Source organism: Hylobates moloch, unplaced genomic scaffold, assembly GCF_009828535.3.
Source record: "Hylobates moloch isolate HMO894 unplaced genomic scaffold, HMol_V3 SCAFFOLD_22, whole genome shotgun sequence".
NCBI classification, from domain to species: Eukaryota; Metazoa; Chordata; class Mammalia; order Primates; family Hylobatidae; genus Hylobates; species Hylobates moloch.
This window is the reverse complement of record NW_026652297.1, coordinates 8,123,395-8,141,179: the sequence shown is the minus strand read 5'-3', so window position 1 is coordinate 8,141,179 and position 17,785 is coordinate 8,123,395. Positions and strand designations below refer to the sequence as shown.

General features: G+C 38.1%; 3 protein-coding genes across 5 annotated transcripts in view; 1 reads left to right on the top strand and 2 right to left on the bottom strand.

Moving 5' to 3' along the window:
• The window catches only part of XRN1 (5'-3' exoribonuclease 1), a 137,933-nt gene extending 133,323 nt beyond the window's left edge, over positions 1–4,610 (bottom strand). For 2 of the 3 annotated variants that reach the window (XR_004246223.2, XM_032144162.2), the window contains exon 1: positions 4,443–4,595. Coding sequence is in view for 2 of the 3 variants with exons in the window: in XM_032144162.2 (XP_032000053.1) it covers positions 4,443–4,517 (75 nt within the window). In the remaining variant the exon portion in view is untranslated. Of the gene's footprint in view, positions 1–4,442 lie in introns of all 3 variants that reach the window. The other variant, XM_032144161.2, reaches the window with a different exon arrangement.
• A 1,191-nt stretch (positions 4,611–5,801) lies between these two features.
• Positions 5,802–17,785, bottom strand: part of ATR (ATR serine/threonine kinase) — a 135,425-nt gene continuing 123,441 nt past the window's right edge. The window contains exons 43-47 of the mRNA XM_032144158.2: positions 15,329–15,485; positions 15,060–15,213; positions 13,709–13,860; positions 9,673–9,778; positions 5,802–6,171 (exon numbers count right to left, since the gene is read on the bottom strand). Coding sequence (XP_032000049.1) covers positions 5,998–6,171; positions 9,673–9,778; positions 13,709–13,860; positions 15,060–15,213; positions 15,329–15,485 — 743 coding nt within the window. The 3' untranslated portion in view covers positions 5,802–5,997. The remainder of the gene's footprint in view (positions 6,172–9,672; positions 9,779–13,708; positions 13,861–15,059; positions 15,214–15,328; positions 15,486–17,785) is intronic.
• Positions 6,514–8,348, top strand: LOC116462056 (eukaryotic translation initiation factor 2-alpha kinase 1). Its single transcript, XM_032754078.2, is given in 7 exon segments — positions 6,514–6,518; positions 6,601–6,786; positions 6,788–7,515; positions 7,518–7,562; positions 7,565–7,889; positions 7,891–8,084; positions 8,087–8,348. Coding segments are annotated over 7 exon segments (1,704 nt in total). The 3' UTR covers positions 8,308–8,348.

Below are 17,785 nucleotides of genomic sequence, written 5' to 3'. Positions count from 1 at the left end.
CACCCGATCAATCAGAGAGCTCATTAAAATGCTAATTAGGCAAAACAGGAGGTAAAGAAATAGCCAATCATCTATTGCCTGACAGCACAGTGGGAGGGACAAGGATCGCGATATAAACCCAGGCATTCGAGCTGGCAAGGGCAACCCCCTTTGGGTCCCCTCCTTTTGTATGGGAGCTCTGTTTTCCCTCTATTTCACTCTATTAAATCTTGCAACTGCAAAAAAAAAACAAACAAAAACTAAAAATAGAGCTACCATATGATCCCAGCAACCCCACTGCTGTGTTAATATAACCCAAAGAGAGGAAATCAGTGTATCGCAGAGATACCTGCACTTCTTTGTTGCTGTACTGTTCACAATAGCCAAGATTTGGAAGCAACCTAAGTGTCCATCAACAAATGAATGGATAAAGAAAATGTGGTATCTACACAATGGAGTATTATTCAGCCACAAGAAGGAATGAGATCCTGTCATCTGCAACCACATGGGTGGAAATGGAGATCATTATGTCAAGTAAAAAAAGTCCAGCACAGAAAGACAAACACTGCATGTTCTCACTTATTTATGGAATCTAAAAATCAAAACAATAGAACTCATGGACAAAGAGAATAGAAAGATGATTCCTATAGGCTGGGAAGGGTAGTGGGGGAGTCAGGGGAGAGGTGGGAAAGGTTAATGGGTATGAAAGAAAAACTGAAAGAATGAATAAGACCTAGTCTGGGCACGGGGGCTCATGCCTGTAATCCCAGCACTTTGGGAGACCGAGGCGGGCGGATCGCTTGAGCCCAGTAGTTCAAGACCAGAGTGGGCAACATGGCAAAACCCCATCTCTAGTTTTAAAAGGATTTAAATTAAAACAAACAGAAAAAAAACCACAGGCCAAGCACGGTGGCTCATGCCTGTAATCTAAGGACTTTGGGAGGCTGAGGTGGGTGGATCACTTGAGGCCACCAGGAGTTGGAGAAGAGCCTGGCCAACACAGCAAAACTCCACGTCTACTAAAAACAAAAAAATTAGCTAGGCGTAGTGGCACACGCCTAATCTCAGCTACTTGGGTGGCTAAGGCACAAGAATCACTTGAACCGGGGAGGCAGGGGTTGCAGTGAGCTGAGATTGCGCCACTGTACTCCAGCCAGGGTGACAAAGCGCGACATTGTATCCAAAATAAAAAATAAAAAAAAGAATGAATAAGACCTACTGTGTGATAGCACAACAGGGTGACGATAGTCAATAATTTAAAAACAACTAAAAGTATAATTAGATTGTAACACAAAGGATAAATACTTGAGGGGATGGATACTCCATTCTCCATGATGTGATTATTACACACTGCATGCCTGTATGAAAACATCTCATGAACCCCATAAATATATACACTATGTTTCATAAAAATAAAAAATAAAATAAAAAATAATCCCAGGCTTCATTTCATTTTTTAAAAAAATACTGTTTTAAAACATACTAATATGCCATGTCTTTTTTAATATGCATTTCTATATACTATATTTTATATGCTATAGCTAATAAATTAATTCACTCAAAAAATATTTACTGAGTACCCATTCTGTTATGCTGCTTTGGTTTTTTCTTTTTCAGGCGCCTCTAATTTGTCTTCTTTGCCTATCTTTCTTATTGTTACTTTTTCTTGAATCTTTTAAATCTACTTTAGTTTTTAAAATTTCATCTTTCCACTGCCGATTGTTTTCTTAAATGGTATCATTTGCTCTTGTCTTGCTTCTATTTGAGGCTTCAGCTCTGAAATTTTTTTTTCATTTACTTCTAATTTTCTCTGTCATCTCATTCTCACATTTTCATAATTGATATACGTTGTTCCTTCATGTCTTACCTCATTTTCTTAATGCCTTTTAACTCATTGTGAAATAGATACTAGTTTTGGTTATAATTTTGGTCTATCTTGTGTGCATTTTTTTCATTGCAAGTTTTTATGTCTGGAGAGATATTCTGTCCCTTTTTCTCGTTTAATAACTTTGTATGTAATTTGATCTCAATACCTTTCTGTAGCTCATTTTTATGTGAATTCAATTTCTTGAACTTTTAGAATGAGTAGAGGTTCAGGGAATATAAGTTCACAAAGCTGTTTCTGGGCAGTGTTAAAAAATACAGTGGTTTGCTTTGTGGTTTGTTTTCTAAGATTTCTTGGTTCTATGACTTTGCCTCACTTTTATATGGACTGTCTCCATCTCTTCTTGTCTCTATTGTCCCTTTCATAAAATTTTATTCCACTTCCAGCATAAAATTTTCCTAAGGCTTTATTCCACTCCCTTTTCCTTAGGGCTCTGGTCTAGAATGGCACCTTGGCAAGTCAGTTTTCAGTGTTCACAGGAGGTAGACTACTCCCGTCTGTTCGGTCTTTCTTATGGTAGACCTTCACCCAGTCAATAATGGAGAGAATAAAACTCCTCTGTTTCAGCTACTGCTATCTAATTGGCCAGCATAGTCTTTTAGTGGATACTGTTGGCTATTCTGGAATTCTCCTGTTCTAAGGTTCATCAGATGTTGCCCCATTGCTTCCTTCTCGCTTTTGCACAGATGTCAATTATCAACGGTGTCTAGAGACTATTGATAGTTTGCCTCACCTAGTTATGTTTTGAGTTTCACGGGGATAGCATGTCATATGGTTTGTTGTAATTGTTTTATGGATTTTAAACTTTGGTTTCTAGTTTCTCTTTCTGTTTTTACAAGATGATTCAGAGAAACTGAAAACCTATGCTACTGAGGCCACACCACTGACTTCCCGTAACTCACTTCTTCTCCCTATCCTTCCTGCCCAGGACTAGCTTTTGAATGCCTGTGACTTATTTAGGCATTACCATCTTTAAGTTCTACTTAACAGAGAAGCTGATAACCCTTTTGTCTCTTTTTAATCAAACATTTTTGAAAGGCATCACAACGATGAACCAAATTTTAAAATTTATTTACAGTGAAATTAAAAAATAATTCTGCTCCCAGTTTCTATATAAAGCTTTCACAAAACCTATCCTTAGTGTCCATGTCATAAAACTGCATTAAAGAGATTTTCATTCTTCAGTAACAAAATTCCTCAGGATGGAGAGAATCTAAGATATTTTCGCCAAACCAAATTCTGTGCCACAGACTACAGAATAAAACTATTACTGAACAAATCATGTATTAAATCATCCCGAATAACAATCCCATTATTTTTGCACTTTAGAGATAAAGTGACTGATGTAATAGCAGGTACTGATTGAAGGATGCAAGAAAAGCCAAAGTTGGTTGTCTCCATTTCTGCAATGTACTAGTTTCCTTTTTAGCCCTCCCCGGGGGAAAAAATACCTCTCTAAACCTAACTCAATCTATGTTTCAAATAAATTCAAGATAAGCTAACCTTGGGAAGTTTTCGTAGTCTATTTCTCATCTACCAAATCTGATTGGAATCCAGCAACAGAAACTCCTTTCCAGAAGTAAACTACCTTCATGTTCGTAAATACCGATTAAACCATAATTTAATAGGCTATTTACAATACTACCAATCACGACTGATTCAATCAGCTACACAAATTTCAAACTTTTTGTTTTTCTGTAAAACATCAGACAAGAGATCAAATTCATTAAATGTGACAAACACCAAAGTATCACCCAAAGTCTAGTTTACCTAATAGACGACTGCTTTCTCCTCTCTTTCCACAGTTCCAATATATAAACTACGTTTTTGGAATCTACACATTAACGTTGTCCTGGGGTCAGTACATGCCAACTATTATTAGTAGTATTAATGTTCTATCAATTCGTTTCCCACCCGCCTCTGTCACACAGTGAGGCCTCCAAATAAAAGGTCCTACGCCCCACTCCCCAGCCCGCCCAAGAGTTTTTTGTTTTGGCAACAGGGGATTGGTGCTGCTTTTGAAATAACAGAAAGTAACAAAAGGCATCATCAACATGGACCATCAGCCACGTCGGAAAGTCAAGGCGCCGGGGGCCGGGTGGGCCGCGCTCTAGATCAGGGAAAGTAAACAAGGTGACTGCGTGCGGAGGCGGCTGTTATTGTTTGTACGTGGGTCTGCCGCTCTGGGTGGGATGGGTGAACCTATGAGGACACCCACTCCAGCTTCGCAGCCTCTGTAAGGAAAAAGGCAACTTGCAGCTCCCCAAGAGGAAACCGGAGAACAGTAAAAGCGTTCTTTCCCAGGACTTCATTTCGGAGTCGCGGAAGGACCAGCAGAAGCAGGAGCTGTCAGAGCGGCCGGGAACCCAGCGGCTCTGTCCACACACAGGCAACCTGCGTCCTTGGCCCCTTTCGACTCATCCGGGCGTCCTCAAACCTTCCGTCCCCCTCCCTAATGCCACTAATCGTCCAGACGACGAGGGGAAAGAGGTGGCTCGAAAGCCCCAGCTCTAAGGTGGAGAGGGCCGCGGAGCCCCGGGTCCTCGGCCTTCTGAGCCGTTGCCCCTCGCTCACCCACCTGATGCTCTTTCACCACTTCGCTGAGACAGGGATACCGCTCTGAGATCCATCGGTAAAACTTGGGGACTCCCATTTCGACCGTCAACACTAATCCCAGTCAGAGCCAAACCGAAACCAAACGCCCCGCCGGGGCTCCGCCGCCGCCTCCGGCCGTCGCTCCGCGGATGACAACACACCGCCCGGCCGACCATAGAGAGCGCCCGCCGGGCCTAGAGCGGCAGGATCCGAGGCCGTCCCAGGGGCGGGGCTTAGCCCGCCGTGCCTCGCGCGGCCGGGGCCGCGGTACTGTCCAGTGGCGGTCAGGGGATCTGCGGAGGTTTGCCGGCGTGCTTCAACTTAGGGGTGAAAATGCCCCAGGATAGAGCTGTGCTTTCTAAGTGGATTTGGAAGTGGCATGAAAACCGCACGAAGGTGTGGGAAGGGTATCGAACACTGATTTTTGTTCTGCTTGTCTCCTAGGGTTGCTAATCTCAGTATTTTTCAGATTTCGAAAGATCTGGTGATTTGGCTTAGTGTGTTGTTTTGCCAACAATTTTTTTTCTCTGAGGAATTTAAACTTACGTTTCTTAATACATACGTTTAAAAACGTTCTTTTCCAAATTGTTCAAAAAATTTTTCCATGTACGCGCCCCCCGCAACTGTTAACGTAAGACGTTGGATACGAAATCATTTAATGTTTAGTTTTGACATTCATGCGTCCGGGTTTATCATATTTTTCCCCATCACACTTTCAACCGGACAGCAAAGGAGAGTTCTATCAACTTAAAGTGAAATTATCAGTTTTAAGTGTAAGAGTTTTCCACTTATTTGAATGTAGTAACCTCGTTACTTTGTATTTAAGTCTTCTGGACGAAGACTTACAGAAAAACCTTAAACATTTAATACTTTTTGGATTTTATGATCTCAGGAAATGTTAAGTATCGCTGTCTTTCATGACCACTGGATTCTGCATTCTGGGACTGCAGTATGGCAACATCACACAAATTACAGAATGTTTATTTCGTTTTCACATTCACGCTTCTTGGCTTATATTTTTTCTCTATCACACTTTAAAACAAAGTTTTATTAAGTGAACTTAATGATATGCTATTTATATTTATATATCTCTTTTACTAGACTGTCACTTCCTTGAGGGCAGGAGAGGGTAGCTGTATGCACAAGTCTGGCACAATGCCTTGCCCACAGTAGTTATTCCATATAATTTTGTTCTTCGAGTGAATCCTTACAATAGCTAGGACTTTTAAAAGGAAATCAATAGAAGTTGTAAAATGAAATTAGGCTTGCTTGTTTCTTGCAAATACAGTTTTTGACCATAAGAACACATGATATTCTATTTCTCCAATTATAATGCACAGTATGTATTAAGAAAGCAGTTTATTTCTTAATAACGGAATGTATATTATTTTACATATAATTAATGATCAGAGAGAAATAACAGTTGCTCTGAGAACGTAAATTTATGTTGTACTTTAGAATTGAACAGATACAACCACAGATTCATACCAAATGCATTACTTTTAGATTATTAACATATTCTTTTACATAATTTCATTTCACATATATGGGGTCCAACCAAGATACATCTGGCATAGTAAGTTTTCATCAGTAGCTTCTTGTATAAGGTAATGCACATGTCCTTCAATAGATAATGGCAGTCCTGTTACTCTATTTCGAGTCTTGATTACACCTTGTAGTCGCTGCTCAATGTCAAGAACATGGGTCTTGGCCTAAAAAGAAGAAACGTAAAACCAAAAACAGATGTTAATAATTTGGAATTACTACCTTTCTTTATATTTTGACATTTAATAAATGTTAATGCCATTTTACTGACCAATACCCCTTTTGTAAGAGCAAATACAGGAAAAGAAGAAATTAAACAAATACAGTCAACTTGTGATACTGATTTTGAGCCTCGCAAGATTGATTCAACATCAACTGCTTGGACATGTTTCTGGACTACGTGAAATACCAGAGAATTATTTACACATTACAATTCTAGAAAAATAATTTTTTAAATCTGCTTTGGAAGTGTTTAGGACTTAAACATTTGAATGAATATTCGAATAACAATGCTGTACTGCCTAATATTTACATTATGTTAGTACATGCAAATGGGTGTTCTAAGTGAGCTACTTGGAACTGTACAATTTCTTAAGCATATCTGAATGCAAAAGGAAGAATAACGTTATTAGAAGAATTCTCAGAGGCGGTGCTGGGTGGGCTGGTGGGCTGGTGGGCTGGGGTGCAGCCCATGAGCACAAAGAGGAGGGCCACGGGGTGGGGACTGTTGCTGTGCCATCTGCCATCGACTTTTCCGCCAACAGCCTGGACTCCAAATATGACTTATATTCCAGCAGAACTCCAGGTATTAAAAGAACCCCTACAAAAGCCAACTTTCCCTGTTGCAGTTGCAAACCAGCTCCTGCTTATTTCTTTGGTGAAGCACTTGAGCCATGTGCATGAACCAAACCCAGTTCATTCAAGACAGGTGTTTAAGTTACTTTGCCAGACCTTTATCAAAATGGGGCTGCTGTCTTCTTTCACTTGTGACGAGTTTAGCTCATTGAGACTACATCACCACAGAGCTATTACTCACTTAATGAGGTCCACTAAAGAGAGAGCTCATCAGGATCCTTGTAAGGCTATTTCTCATATCCAGAAAATCAGATCAAGGGAAGTAGCCTTTGAAGCACAAACTTCACGTTACTTAAATGAATTTGAAGAACTTGCCATCTTAGGAAAAGGTGGATATGGAAGAGTATACAAGGTCAAGAATAAATTAGATGGTCAGTATTATGCAATTTAAAAAGTCCTGATTAAGGGTGCAACTCAAACACATTGCATGAAGGAACTACAGAGAATGAAGGTGCTGGCAGGTCTTCAGCACCCTAATATCATTCGTTATCACACTGTGTGGACAGAACATGTTCAAGTGGTCCAACCACAAGCAGACAGAGCTTCCATTCAGTTGCCATTTCTGGAAGTGTTCTCCGACCAAGCAGAGGACAGATACCAATACAGTGTTAAAAATGGTGAAAGTAGCAGCTCATCCATTATCTTCACTGAGCTCACCTCAGAAAAGAAAAACCCTTTGCAGAATCTGACACTCAGAATAACAAGCTGTGAACTACACCATCAATTCCGTCTTAAGAGACACCAGTGAATTTGAATCATCCCTGGAGCTCCAGGAAAATGGCCTGGCTGGTTTGTCTACCTGGTCAATTGTGAAACAGCCCCTGCTGCTCAGGTGTAATTCCCTCCTAGAGGAGAATTTCACATCCACTGAGGAATCTTCCGAAGAAAACTTCAACTTGTTGGTGATAGAGGTGCAGTACCACCTGATGCTGCACATCCAGATGCAGGTGTGCAAGCTCCAGCTGTGGGACTTGCTAGCCGAGAGAAACAAACAGGGCCAAGAGTGTGTGGACAAGTTTGCCTGTCCTTATGGCCAGTGTTGCAACAAAAAATTTTCAAGATTTAGTGGAAGGTGTGTTTTACATACATAACATGGGAATTGTAAACAGAGATCTGAAGCCTAGAAATATTTTTCTTTATGGCCCTGATAAGCAAGTAAAAATAGGAGACTCTGGTCTGGCTTGTCCAGATATCTTACAAAAGAACACAGACTGGACCCATAGAAACTTCTGAGAACACCAACACCTATATCCAGAGTGGGCACTTGTCTGTATGCTTCATCCCAACAGCTGGAAGGATCTGAGTATGATGCCAAGGGTCTCACTCTGTTGCCCAGGCTGGAGTGCAGTGGTGTCATCATAGCTCACAGCAGCCTCCAACTCCTGGGGTCAAGTGACCCTCCCACCTCAGCCTCCCAAGTAGCTGGGACTACAGGAGTGTGCCACTGAGCCCGGCTAATTAAAAAAAAAAAAAAAAAAAACTGTAGAGACCGGGGCTGGCTTTGTCCAGTTAGATATGTATGTAGCTTCAGTGTGATCCTGCTAGAGCTCTTTCAGCTGTTTAGAACAGAAATGGAGCAAGCAGAAGTTTTAACAGGTTCAAGAACTGGTCAGATACTGGAATCCCTCAGTAAAAGGTATCCAGTACAAGCCAAGTATATCTATCACTTAACGAAAAGGAACATGTCCCAGAGACCATCTGCTCTTCAACTGCTACAGAGTGAACTTTTCCAAAATTCTGGAAATATTAATCTCATCCTACAGATGAAGATAATAGAGCAAGAAAAAGAAATTGAAGAGCTAAAGAAGCAGCTAAACCTCCTTTCTCAAGAGAAAGGGTTAAGGATGACATGAAGGATGGGGGCGTACAGGTCTAGCCTTCCTCAAGCTGTATCAGTAGGATGAAAGTGGACTTAAACTCTTAAGGTAGTTAACTGGAATGTAAATTTTTAATCTTTATTAGCGCATAGTTGGTATAATTCATTGTATTTTGTAAACCTGTACAAGTTAAAGATGTAAGAGTGCCCCCCCTCAAAAAAAAACGAATCCTTAATCTATTCTATCTTATTAAAAACAACTATCTGAGCTAGGCACAGTGGCTTATGCCTATAATCCTTGCATTTTGGGATGCTGAGGTGGCTGGATCACATGAGGCCAGGGGTTCAGGACCAGCCTGGCCAACATGGTGAAACCCATCTCTACTAAAAATATAATAATTAGCTGGCTGTGGTGGTGCACGCTTATAATCCCAGCTACTTGGGAGGCTAAGGCAGGAGAACTGCTTGAACCCAGGAGGCAGAGGTTGCAGTGAGCCAAGATCGTGCCACTGTACTCCAGCCTGGATGACAGAGTGAGACTCTGTCTCAAAAACAACAACAACAACCACCACCACAACAACAAAAAAACTATCTGCAAACTTTGTAGCTTCAACTAAGTAAGAAGTGAATTGCTGCATTTGTTAACATAGCTTGTGACATACTGGTATTACGATATTAAAGCTCAGACCTATTGTTCTGTAAGTTCAGGCAATTTGTACTTTAGTTTTTCCTACTGTATCTCATAACTGAATTGTCTATGGTTAAACAAGTGTGCCATGAACTTTTATTATACAAATGTGAATACTGTTAACATTACTGACAATAAAGAAAACTTATGGCATTGTGATACTAGAGAACTAGATTTCAGAGTAATCAATAGTCATTAACAGTATTTCCAAGCAGTTCTCATGCATAGAGATGAGAACTATAGCTGCATATCAAGTTCATTTGTAGAGATGAGGACTACAGCCCATATCAAGCTATACCTTCTACTAACCTTTTCATTGACAACTTCTCCAGTTTCATTCAGTGGTGCTTTGGAATGCCCTTTCACTGGTTTACTCCACTCCACAAGAGGATCATGTAGAAAAGTCTTTAGGACACTAAAATTGAAACAAATAATATGGTACGATATTATCTTTGCAGGAAGAAATCTTGCTAACATCAATATGTAAGTGAAGGATGAGAAGCTAATGGTAATACTCTCATAATACACATTACTACCTCTTCATTAAGTTATGTGAAATTTCTGTTTTGGTGTGAGGGTAGGGTAAGAGAAGGGAAGGCAGGAAAAAAGGCAAGATAGAGGGGAGTCAGAGGTGTTTTGGAGAATAGAGTAAGATGAGTTCTATGTGCCATCTCTTAAGTGTATACTGTGAACTGGTAAATGACTATATGTTGAATGAAGGAATTTTATCCCTTACCATGTCTTCGATAACAATATAACATCTATAGCTACCATATAGACTTAGCCCAGACCTTTTTTCTGCACTCTAAACATCAAATCCAATTACCTATGGGAAATACCCAGTTGGATATGTTCTAAGCACCTCAAACTCAGTATCTCTAAAATAAAATTAATTACCTTTTCCCAACTATTTCTCCTGTATTCCCCACATCGTCATCCACCCATTTGCCCCAGACAAAAATCTAGGAATCATCCTTGCCCCGTCTTCCTCTAACATGCAATTACACCTCCTAAATCTCTTCGGAATCTCTTCGGTTATCTCCGTCTCTACTGCCGTGACACCCCTTGCCCCCTTTTTATTCCTTCTTAAAATCCTCAATGACTTCTGGTTGCTCTGCAGGCAAAGTTATAATGTAATAACAGGCCCCATGTGAGACCTTCATAATCTAGCCCCTGCTTACCTGTCCAGCATCACCTCTTAGCACCACCTCCTGGAAATATACCCTCTGGAATACATACTGTATTTCTCAGGCAGGCCATGACTTCACTTGCCTTGATATTTTTATCACTCAGAACACTCTCTTCTCCCTTGCATGGTCAACTTTATTTACTTTTAAGGTCTCAACTACTTCCTCCAGAAATTATTTCTTTACTGACCCAGACTAACACAGGGGCTGTTGGTAACTGTTCCACATGATGATATACTTCCCATTTCAGAGAATTTGCTTTTGCATATGTCTAACTAACCAGTATTCCACCATAATGTCTGATAGACAGCTTTTAAATAATGAAGGTGAATAAATAAGCTTTAAAAGTCCTTTCAAACAATCTGTTTCCCACAGCTAACATCATACTTAAAGGTCAAAGACTGACTGCTCTACCCCTAAGATCAGGAACAAGACAAGGATGTCCACTTTTAGCATGTCTAGTCGACATTGATTTAGTCAGGGCAAGTAGGCAAGAAAAAGAAATAAAAGGCATTGATATTAGAAAGGAAGAAGAAAAACTATATCGCAGGTGACATGTTGTTGTGGAGAGAAAATCTTAAGGAAGCCACAAAAATAATTATTAGAACTAATACATGAATTCAGCAGATTGTAAGATACAATATCATATATAAATATCAATTATATATCTATACAGTAGCAATGAACAATCCAAAAATGAAATTAAGAAAAATTCCATTTAGAATAAAATCAAAAGGAATAAAATACTTAGGAATACAATTTTTAAAAGTTAAACATAAGACTTGACCCTAAAAACCACAAAACATTGATGAAAAAAATAAAATTCAAATAAATGGAAAAACATTCCATCTTCATCGATCAGAAGACTTAATATGGTTAAGACAGCAATACTCCCAAATTGTTAAGACAGCAATACTCCCTAATTGATTTACAAATTTAATGTCCTTCCTATCAAAATCCAAGCTGATTTTAAAATTAATATGGAAATACAAGGGACCCATAATAGCTAAATGATCTTGGGGGAAGAAAAGCAAAGTTGGAGCACTCACACTTTCTGATTTCAAAATTTACTACAAAGGTACAATAATCAAAACACTGTGTTGTTAGCGTAAGGTTAGGCATATAGATCAATAGAATATTGCTGAAAATCAATTGACCATTTCAACAAGAAAGCCAAGACAATTAAACGAGGGGGAAAATATTCTTTTCAAAAAATGGTGCTACGACTAATGGATATGCACATGCAAAAAAATGAATGTGGACCCCTACCTTATACCATATATACAAAATAACTGAAGACAGATAAAAGATTTAAATAGCAGAGCTAAAAGTCAAAAATGCTTAGAAGAACACATAGGTGTAAATCTTCATGACTTTGGATTAGGGAATAGTTTCTTAGATATGACACCAGAAACACCAAAAATAACCAGAAGAAAAAAAAACAAATTAGACTGCATCAAAATTTAAAACTTTTATGTTTCAAAGGCCATCATCAAAGAAAGTGAAGAGACAACCCACAGATGGAAGAAAATATTTGAAAATCATATCTTAAAAGGTCTTGTATCCAAAATGTGTAAAGAACTCTTGCAACTTGGCTGGGCAGAGTGGCTCATGCCTGTAATCCCAGCACTTTGGGAGGCTGAGGCAGGTGGATGGCTTGAGCTTACGAGTTCGAGACCAGTCTGGGCAACATGGCAAAACCCCTTCTCTGCTGGGGAGGCTGAGGCAGGGAAATCGCTTGAACCCAGGAAGCAGAGGTTGCAGTGAGTGGAGATCACGTTACCGCACTCCAGCCTGGGCAACTCTGTCTCAAACAAACAAACTCTTGCAACTCAACAATAGGCCAGGCATGGTGGCTCATGCCTATAATCCCAGCACTTTGGGAGGCCAAGGTGGGAGGATCACTTGAGGTCAGGAGTTCAAGACCAGCCTGGCCAACATGGTAAAACCCAATCTCTACTAAAAATGCAAGAATTAGCCAGACATGGTGGCTCATGCACACATGCTGTCCCAGCTACTTAGGAAGCTGAGGCACGAGAATCGTTTGAACCCAGGAGGCAGATGTTGCAGTGAGCCAAGATCACGCCACTGCACTCCAGACTGGGTGACAGAGCGAAACCCTGTCTCAAAGGAAAAAAAAAAAAAAGAATAAAAAAAAACAATTTAAAAGTGGGCAAAGGATTTCAATAGACATTTGTCCAAAGATGATCTACAGATGGCCAATAAGCACATGAAAAGATGCTCACCATCACTGGTCATTAGGGAAGTGCAAATTAAAACCACAATGAGATACAACTTCACATCCGTAGAATAGCTAAAATAAAAAAGGCAGACAATAACCAGGATAGATTAAGATGTTATCTAAAGATAGAAAAGATGCAGAGAAGTTGAAACCAACATACATTACTAGTGGGATTATAAAGTGTTACAACTGCTTTGGAAAATGATTTGAGAGTTCTTCAAAATGTTAAGTATAGCATTTAACATATGACCCAGCAATTCCACTCCCAGGTATACACAAGAGAACTGAAAACATATGTCCACATAAAACTTGTGCACAATGTTCACAGCCACACTATTTATAATACACAAAAGGTGGAAACAATCCAAATGTCTCTTAACTGATGAACAGAAAAAGAAAATGTAATATAGCCATATAACAGGATACTATTTGGCAATAAAAAACGATGAAGTACTGATACAGGATGAACACTGAAAATATTACATTAAGTGAAAGAAGACAAACACAAAAGGCCACATATTAGATGATTCCATTTATATGAAATGTCCTGAATAGGTAAATCCATACAGACAGAAAATATTATAAATGAGTGGTTACAAGTAGATAGCAGGGGTGGGAGGGGGAAGGGATCAGGAGTGACTGCTAATGCCTACGGAATTTCTTTTTGGGCTGATGAAAATGTCTTAAAATTAGATAGTGGTAATGGATGCACAATCTTGTGAATATACTAAAAACCACTGAATTATGTACTTTTAAAGGGGTGAATTTATGGTATGTAAATTATATCTGCATAAAGCTATTATTTAAAAAAACTATTTCAGTCAGTGCAAACTGGTTTCTATATAAAAACATACGTAGGGGCCAATAATTATATTCAAGGTTACTGTCAAATTATTTACAAAGTATAGGTGGTTACCTCATTAAAGGCTCTCGCTGATCACGCATCAGCCTCATTGTAACTTCACATGCTCTTCGAAAAAGACCCTCTGTTCCCATAGGACCCATTCCATTAACCATATTATGAGTCAGGCGAAATGGTACAATTTCTGGAACTTCAAAGGTTTCTCCCTTAGAAACAATACATTTTGTTACAAACTACAATGTTAGAATTTAAAAATCTTTACTCAAAGAACTTAATGTCCAGATTCTTTTAGCAAAGAGCGAAAATACCCTCAAAATATTTATGTTGTAATTACATTAGAGGTTTGTAACATGAAGGAGCCGTGTAGCTCTGCCTTTTCTTTTACGGAACTGAAACCATACTTGATCTTGGATAAGATCTAGGAGATAAGTGGACTTACCTTTCACTGAGTTTAGTACAGTGAATAAACAGTATTACAGAGAAATTTTATGCATTCAATATTTAGTCTCATATTAACTTCTTTAATGTCTTTCTTGAATAATATGAAATACAAATATTCTCATATATTTCTACTTTTCTTTAACACTTTCATCTTAAAACAAGAGAAGCAGCCAAGGGTCAGATGCTCACATCCCCTCATAAAGGAAATAAAACATGTCATATAATGAAGTCCAGTTGTTCATTTTCTGCTGTCCTCTAATCTGCCTTTTCTAGCGACCTTTCATTTCTCCAATCAGTTACCCTAAATTCCTCTCTTGTATGGTTTAACCCAGGCCAGTATTTTATCTCTGATTTGTTCTCAGTTGGATCTATGATCTTTCTTGGTTTCTTGTGACAGCACAAGGCAACCTGTAGATGATGGAGGTGAAGAAAATAGTGTGCTAACCTACTAGCCTGCCCTGCAGGATTATAATATTGGAAAATTGTAGGGGGCTTTAAAGATGGGTCCAATTGCCTCAATTTATTCCCAGGCCCCACTCTGGACGTACAGAATCTGAATCTCCTGGGTATCTATAATTTTTTTTTAAATTCTTGGATAATTCTGATATGTTGCTAGAATTGGAAACTATCATATTAAACTACTCTGTCTCTCTAAAACTGAGTCTCAGTAAAATGAACTGATCTGCCCATATTCACATAACTAATAACTAATTGAGTCAGAACCTAAACCTATGCTCTTGGACTTCAAATTCAGTACTAGCTTTACAGTATCACTCTTCTAAGTTCTCTCCATCCTAATACGCATTACTACATGATCCACTGATGAAAACTAGTCAAAAAATTCTCAATATAACTCAACTGTGAGTATAACTGCTACTAACAGGTATGTCAAGGAAGAACAGTTGTTGAGAAAAGGAAATTGGGAGAAAACATACAATTAGTAAGAGTAACTCACATCACATACCTTATTGAAAAGACAGTTGAAATCTACATGTACGCATTCACCAGTCAAAGAATCAAAGAGAATATTTTCACCATGACGGTCTCCAAGCCCCAGAATATAACCAACCATTGACATTACAGCAGTGGAACGGCAGTATGCTGATCTACTACTGTACCTACAAGAAACACAATGCCTATGAAATATCATATACCATATGAGGCAAATATAAATCTAAAATATTAAAAATAAACATTCAACCAAAACAACGTATTATATTCTTGGTAATTTACCATGATGTAGGATCAGGGAATGTTCTCAGAAACCACTCATGAAAAATAGGAGGATGCCTGGGCAGGAGAAATTCTCGGAATACTTTGAGTTTTTCAGATAAAGCTGCTGACTTTGGTAGCATACACTGGCGAAGTTCTTTTCCTGTCATATACACTCCTGCAAGGAAGAGTGATATCCATTAATCACATCAGCCAAATGAAAAAAGGGAGAAAGTTTTTTTGTTAAAATTGGACAGGAAACATCTACTTTTATTCAAATTGTTACTGAAAAACAAGAATAAATGAACATTTTTCAATTAAGCATAAAAAGTTACTGATTGTATAATAAAATAATAAACCACATTATCTTCCCTTAATACAGAAGACCCTTGAACAACGTGAGTTTGAACTGTGTGGGTCCACTTACATGTGATTTTTTTCAACCAAACACGGATTAAAAACATGGGATGCAAAATCAGTATATACTGAGGGCTGACTTTTCATACATGCAGGTTCTGCAGGGCTGACTGAGACTTGAGTATGTGTGAATTTTGGTATGTGAGGGTATTCTGGAAGCAATCCTCCAGATAAGGAGGGACCACTGTACTTACCCAAGTGAAGCCTCTTATTAATCAAAATTAATGTCAGTTAAAACCAGTGTTGTGAAATCAAATAGTTCCAGAATACAAGACTCAGAATTAAGTCCCATATGAATGAACTTATTTTGCATATATATGTACATATCAATATATATGTATATATACATATATTTTTTACACTGACACAAATTATCAAAGAAAAAATATATTTTCAAATCCAAACTCAGACATATACAATATTTCACGCTCATAAATAAAATAGTCAACAGCAAGTTCTTTGAACTCTGACTCAAGTGTCTCTGAGTTTCAGTTTTGCAACTGTGAACTTAGATAAGTTATGTAAGTTCTTTGGCACTGTCCATAAAATAGGGATAATCAGGCGTGTTAACAATAATAAATAAAATAATGTACATAACATACTTGGCACAATACCCATTATATAGTAATTTATCAGTATTACTTAATGTTATAAATTGAACTTTATCTCTTAAAAAAATATGCTGAAATCCTAATTCTTGGTACCTGGGAATGTGAGCTTATTCAGTAACAGGATCTTTGCAGATGTAATGTTGTTAAGATAAAGTCATTAAGGTGGGCCCTTAATTCAATAATCCAGTGACTGGTGTTCTTGTGAGAAAATAGAGACACAGAAACACAGAGAAAATGCTATCCAACAATAAGGGCAATGTGGTACAATACATCCAGAAGCCACAGAACACCAGAAGGTTAAGAGAAAGGTAAGGAACATTAGCCTTCAGAGAGATCATGGTCCTAATGACAACTTGATATTGTATCTTTAGCCTCCAGAACCATGAGATGATAAATTTCTATTGTTTAAAGTCACCTAGTTTGCAGTAATTCGTTATGGCAAACACCATACAAATTATGTATGAAAACATACACTTATTTTCTACTTCACTTTGATAACTTGATCTGTTCATTTTTAATGTATTACACCATATGAACTTTAAAAATGTCTTATTTTAAAATAAGTTTAGATGTTACAAAAAGTTGCATCAATGATACAGAGTTCCCACATATTCTTCACCCAGCTTTCCTTAATGTTCCTATCTTGCGTAACAATAGTACAATTATTAAAATCAGGAAATTCTTATTGTTACAGTATTATTAACCAAACTTCTGACCTTATTCAAATTTCACCAGCTGTCCCACTAGAACACTTTTTTTGGGGGTCAGGATCCAATCCAGGATTACACATTACATTTAGTTGTCATCAAATGTCAACTCCTTAATGTCATCAAATCTGGGAAATCTCTTTTTTTGTCTTTCATTACTTTGACATTTGTAAGGAGTTCGGACCAGTTATATTTATATTTCTCTACTGTAAAGTTACTATACTTTTCCCTTTATAATTGATAAGTATCTGATAGGGAGATACTACAAGATTCTTCAAATAACCTGTTTCTCATCATTTGCCTATTAATTTTAGCATCCATTAATAATCACTGCCTACAATAATTATTACTATAGTGTTTGCTAATTGGTGATTTGCTATTTCCATCATCCTTTCTACATTTATTCATTGAAATTCTATTAGTACATAAGGAAGAACTATTCCCACTTCCCTATTTATTTATTTACTCAAATATCTGTTTATATCAGTATGGACTCATGTTTATTTGTTTATTCCATGGGTTATAATAGTTTACAATCATTATTTATTTTGTTACTCAAATTATCCCAGGTTTGGACAGTTGGAGCCTCTTATTCCAATCTAAAACGTCAGACTTCATTCTAGCCTTCTCTCTTTCCTTTCTCCAACAGTGAGAAAACTGGCTCTCATTATACACAACATATTTACTTATTTGCTGAAGACTAGTACTGTATATACATAGTTTCAGAATTGTTAACCAGTATC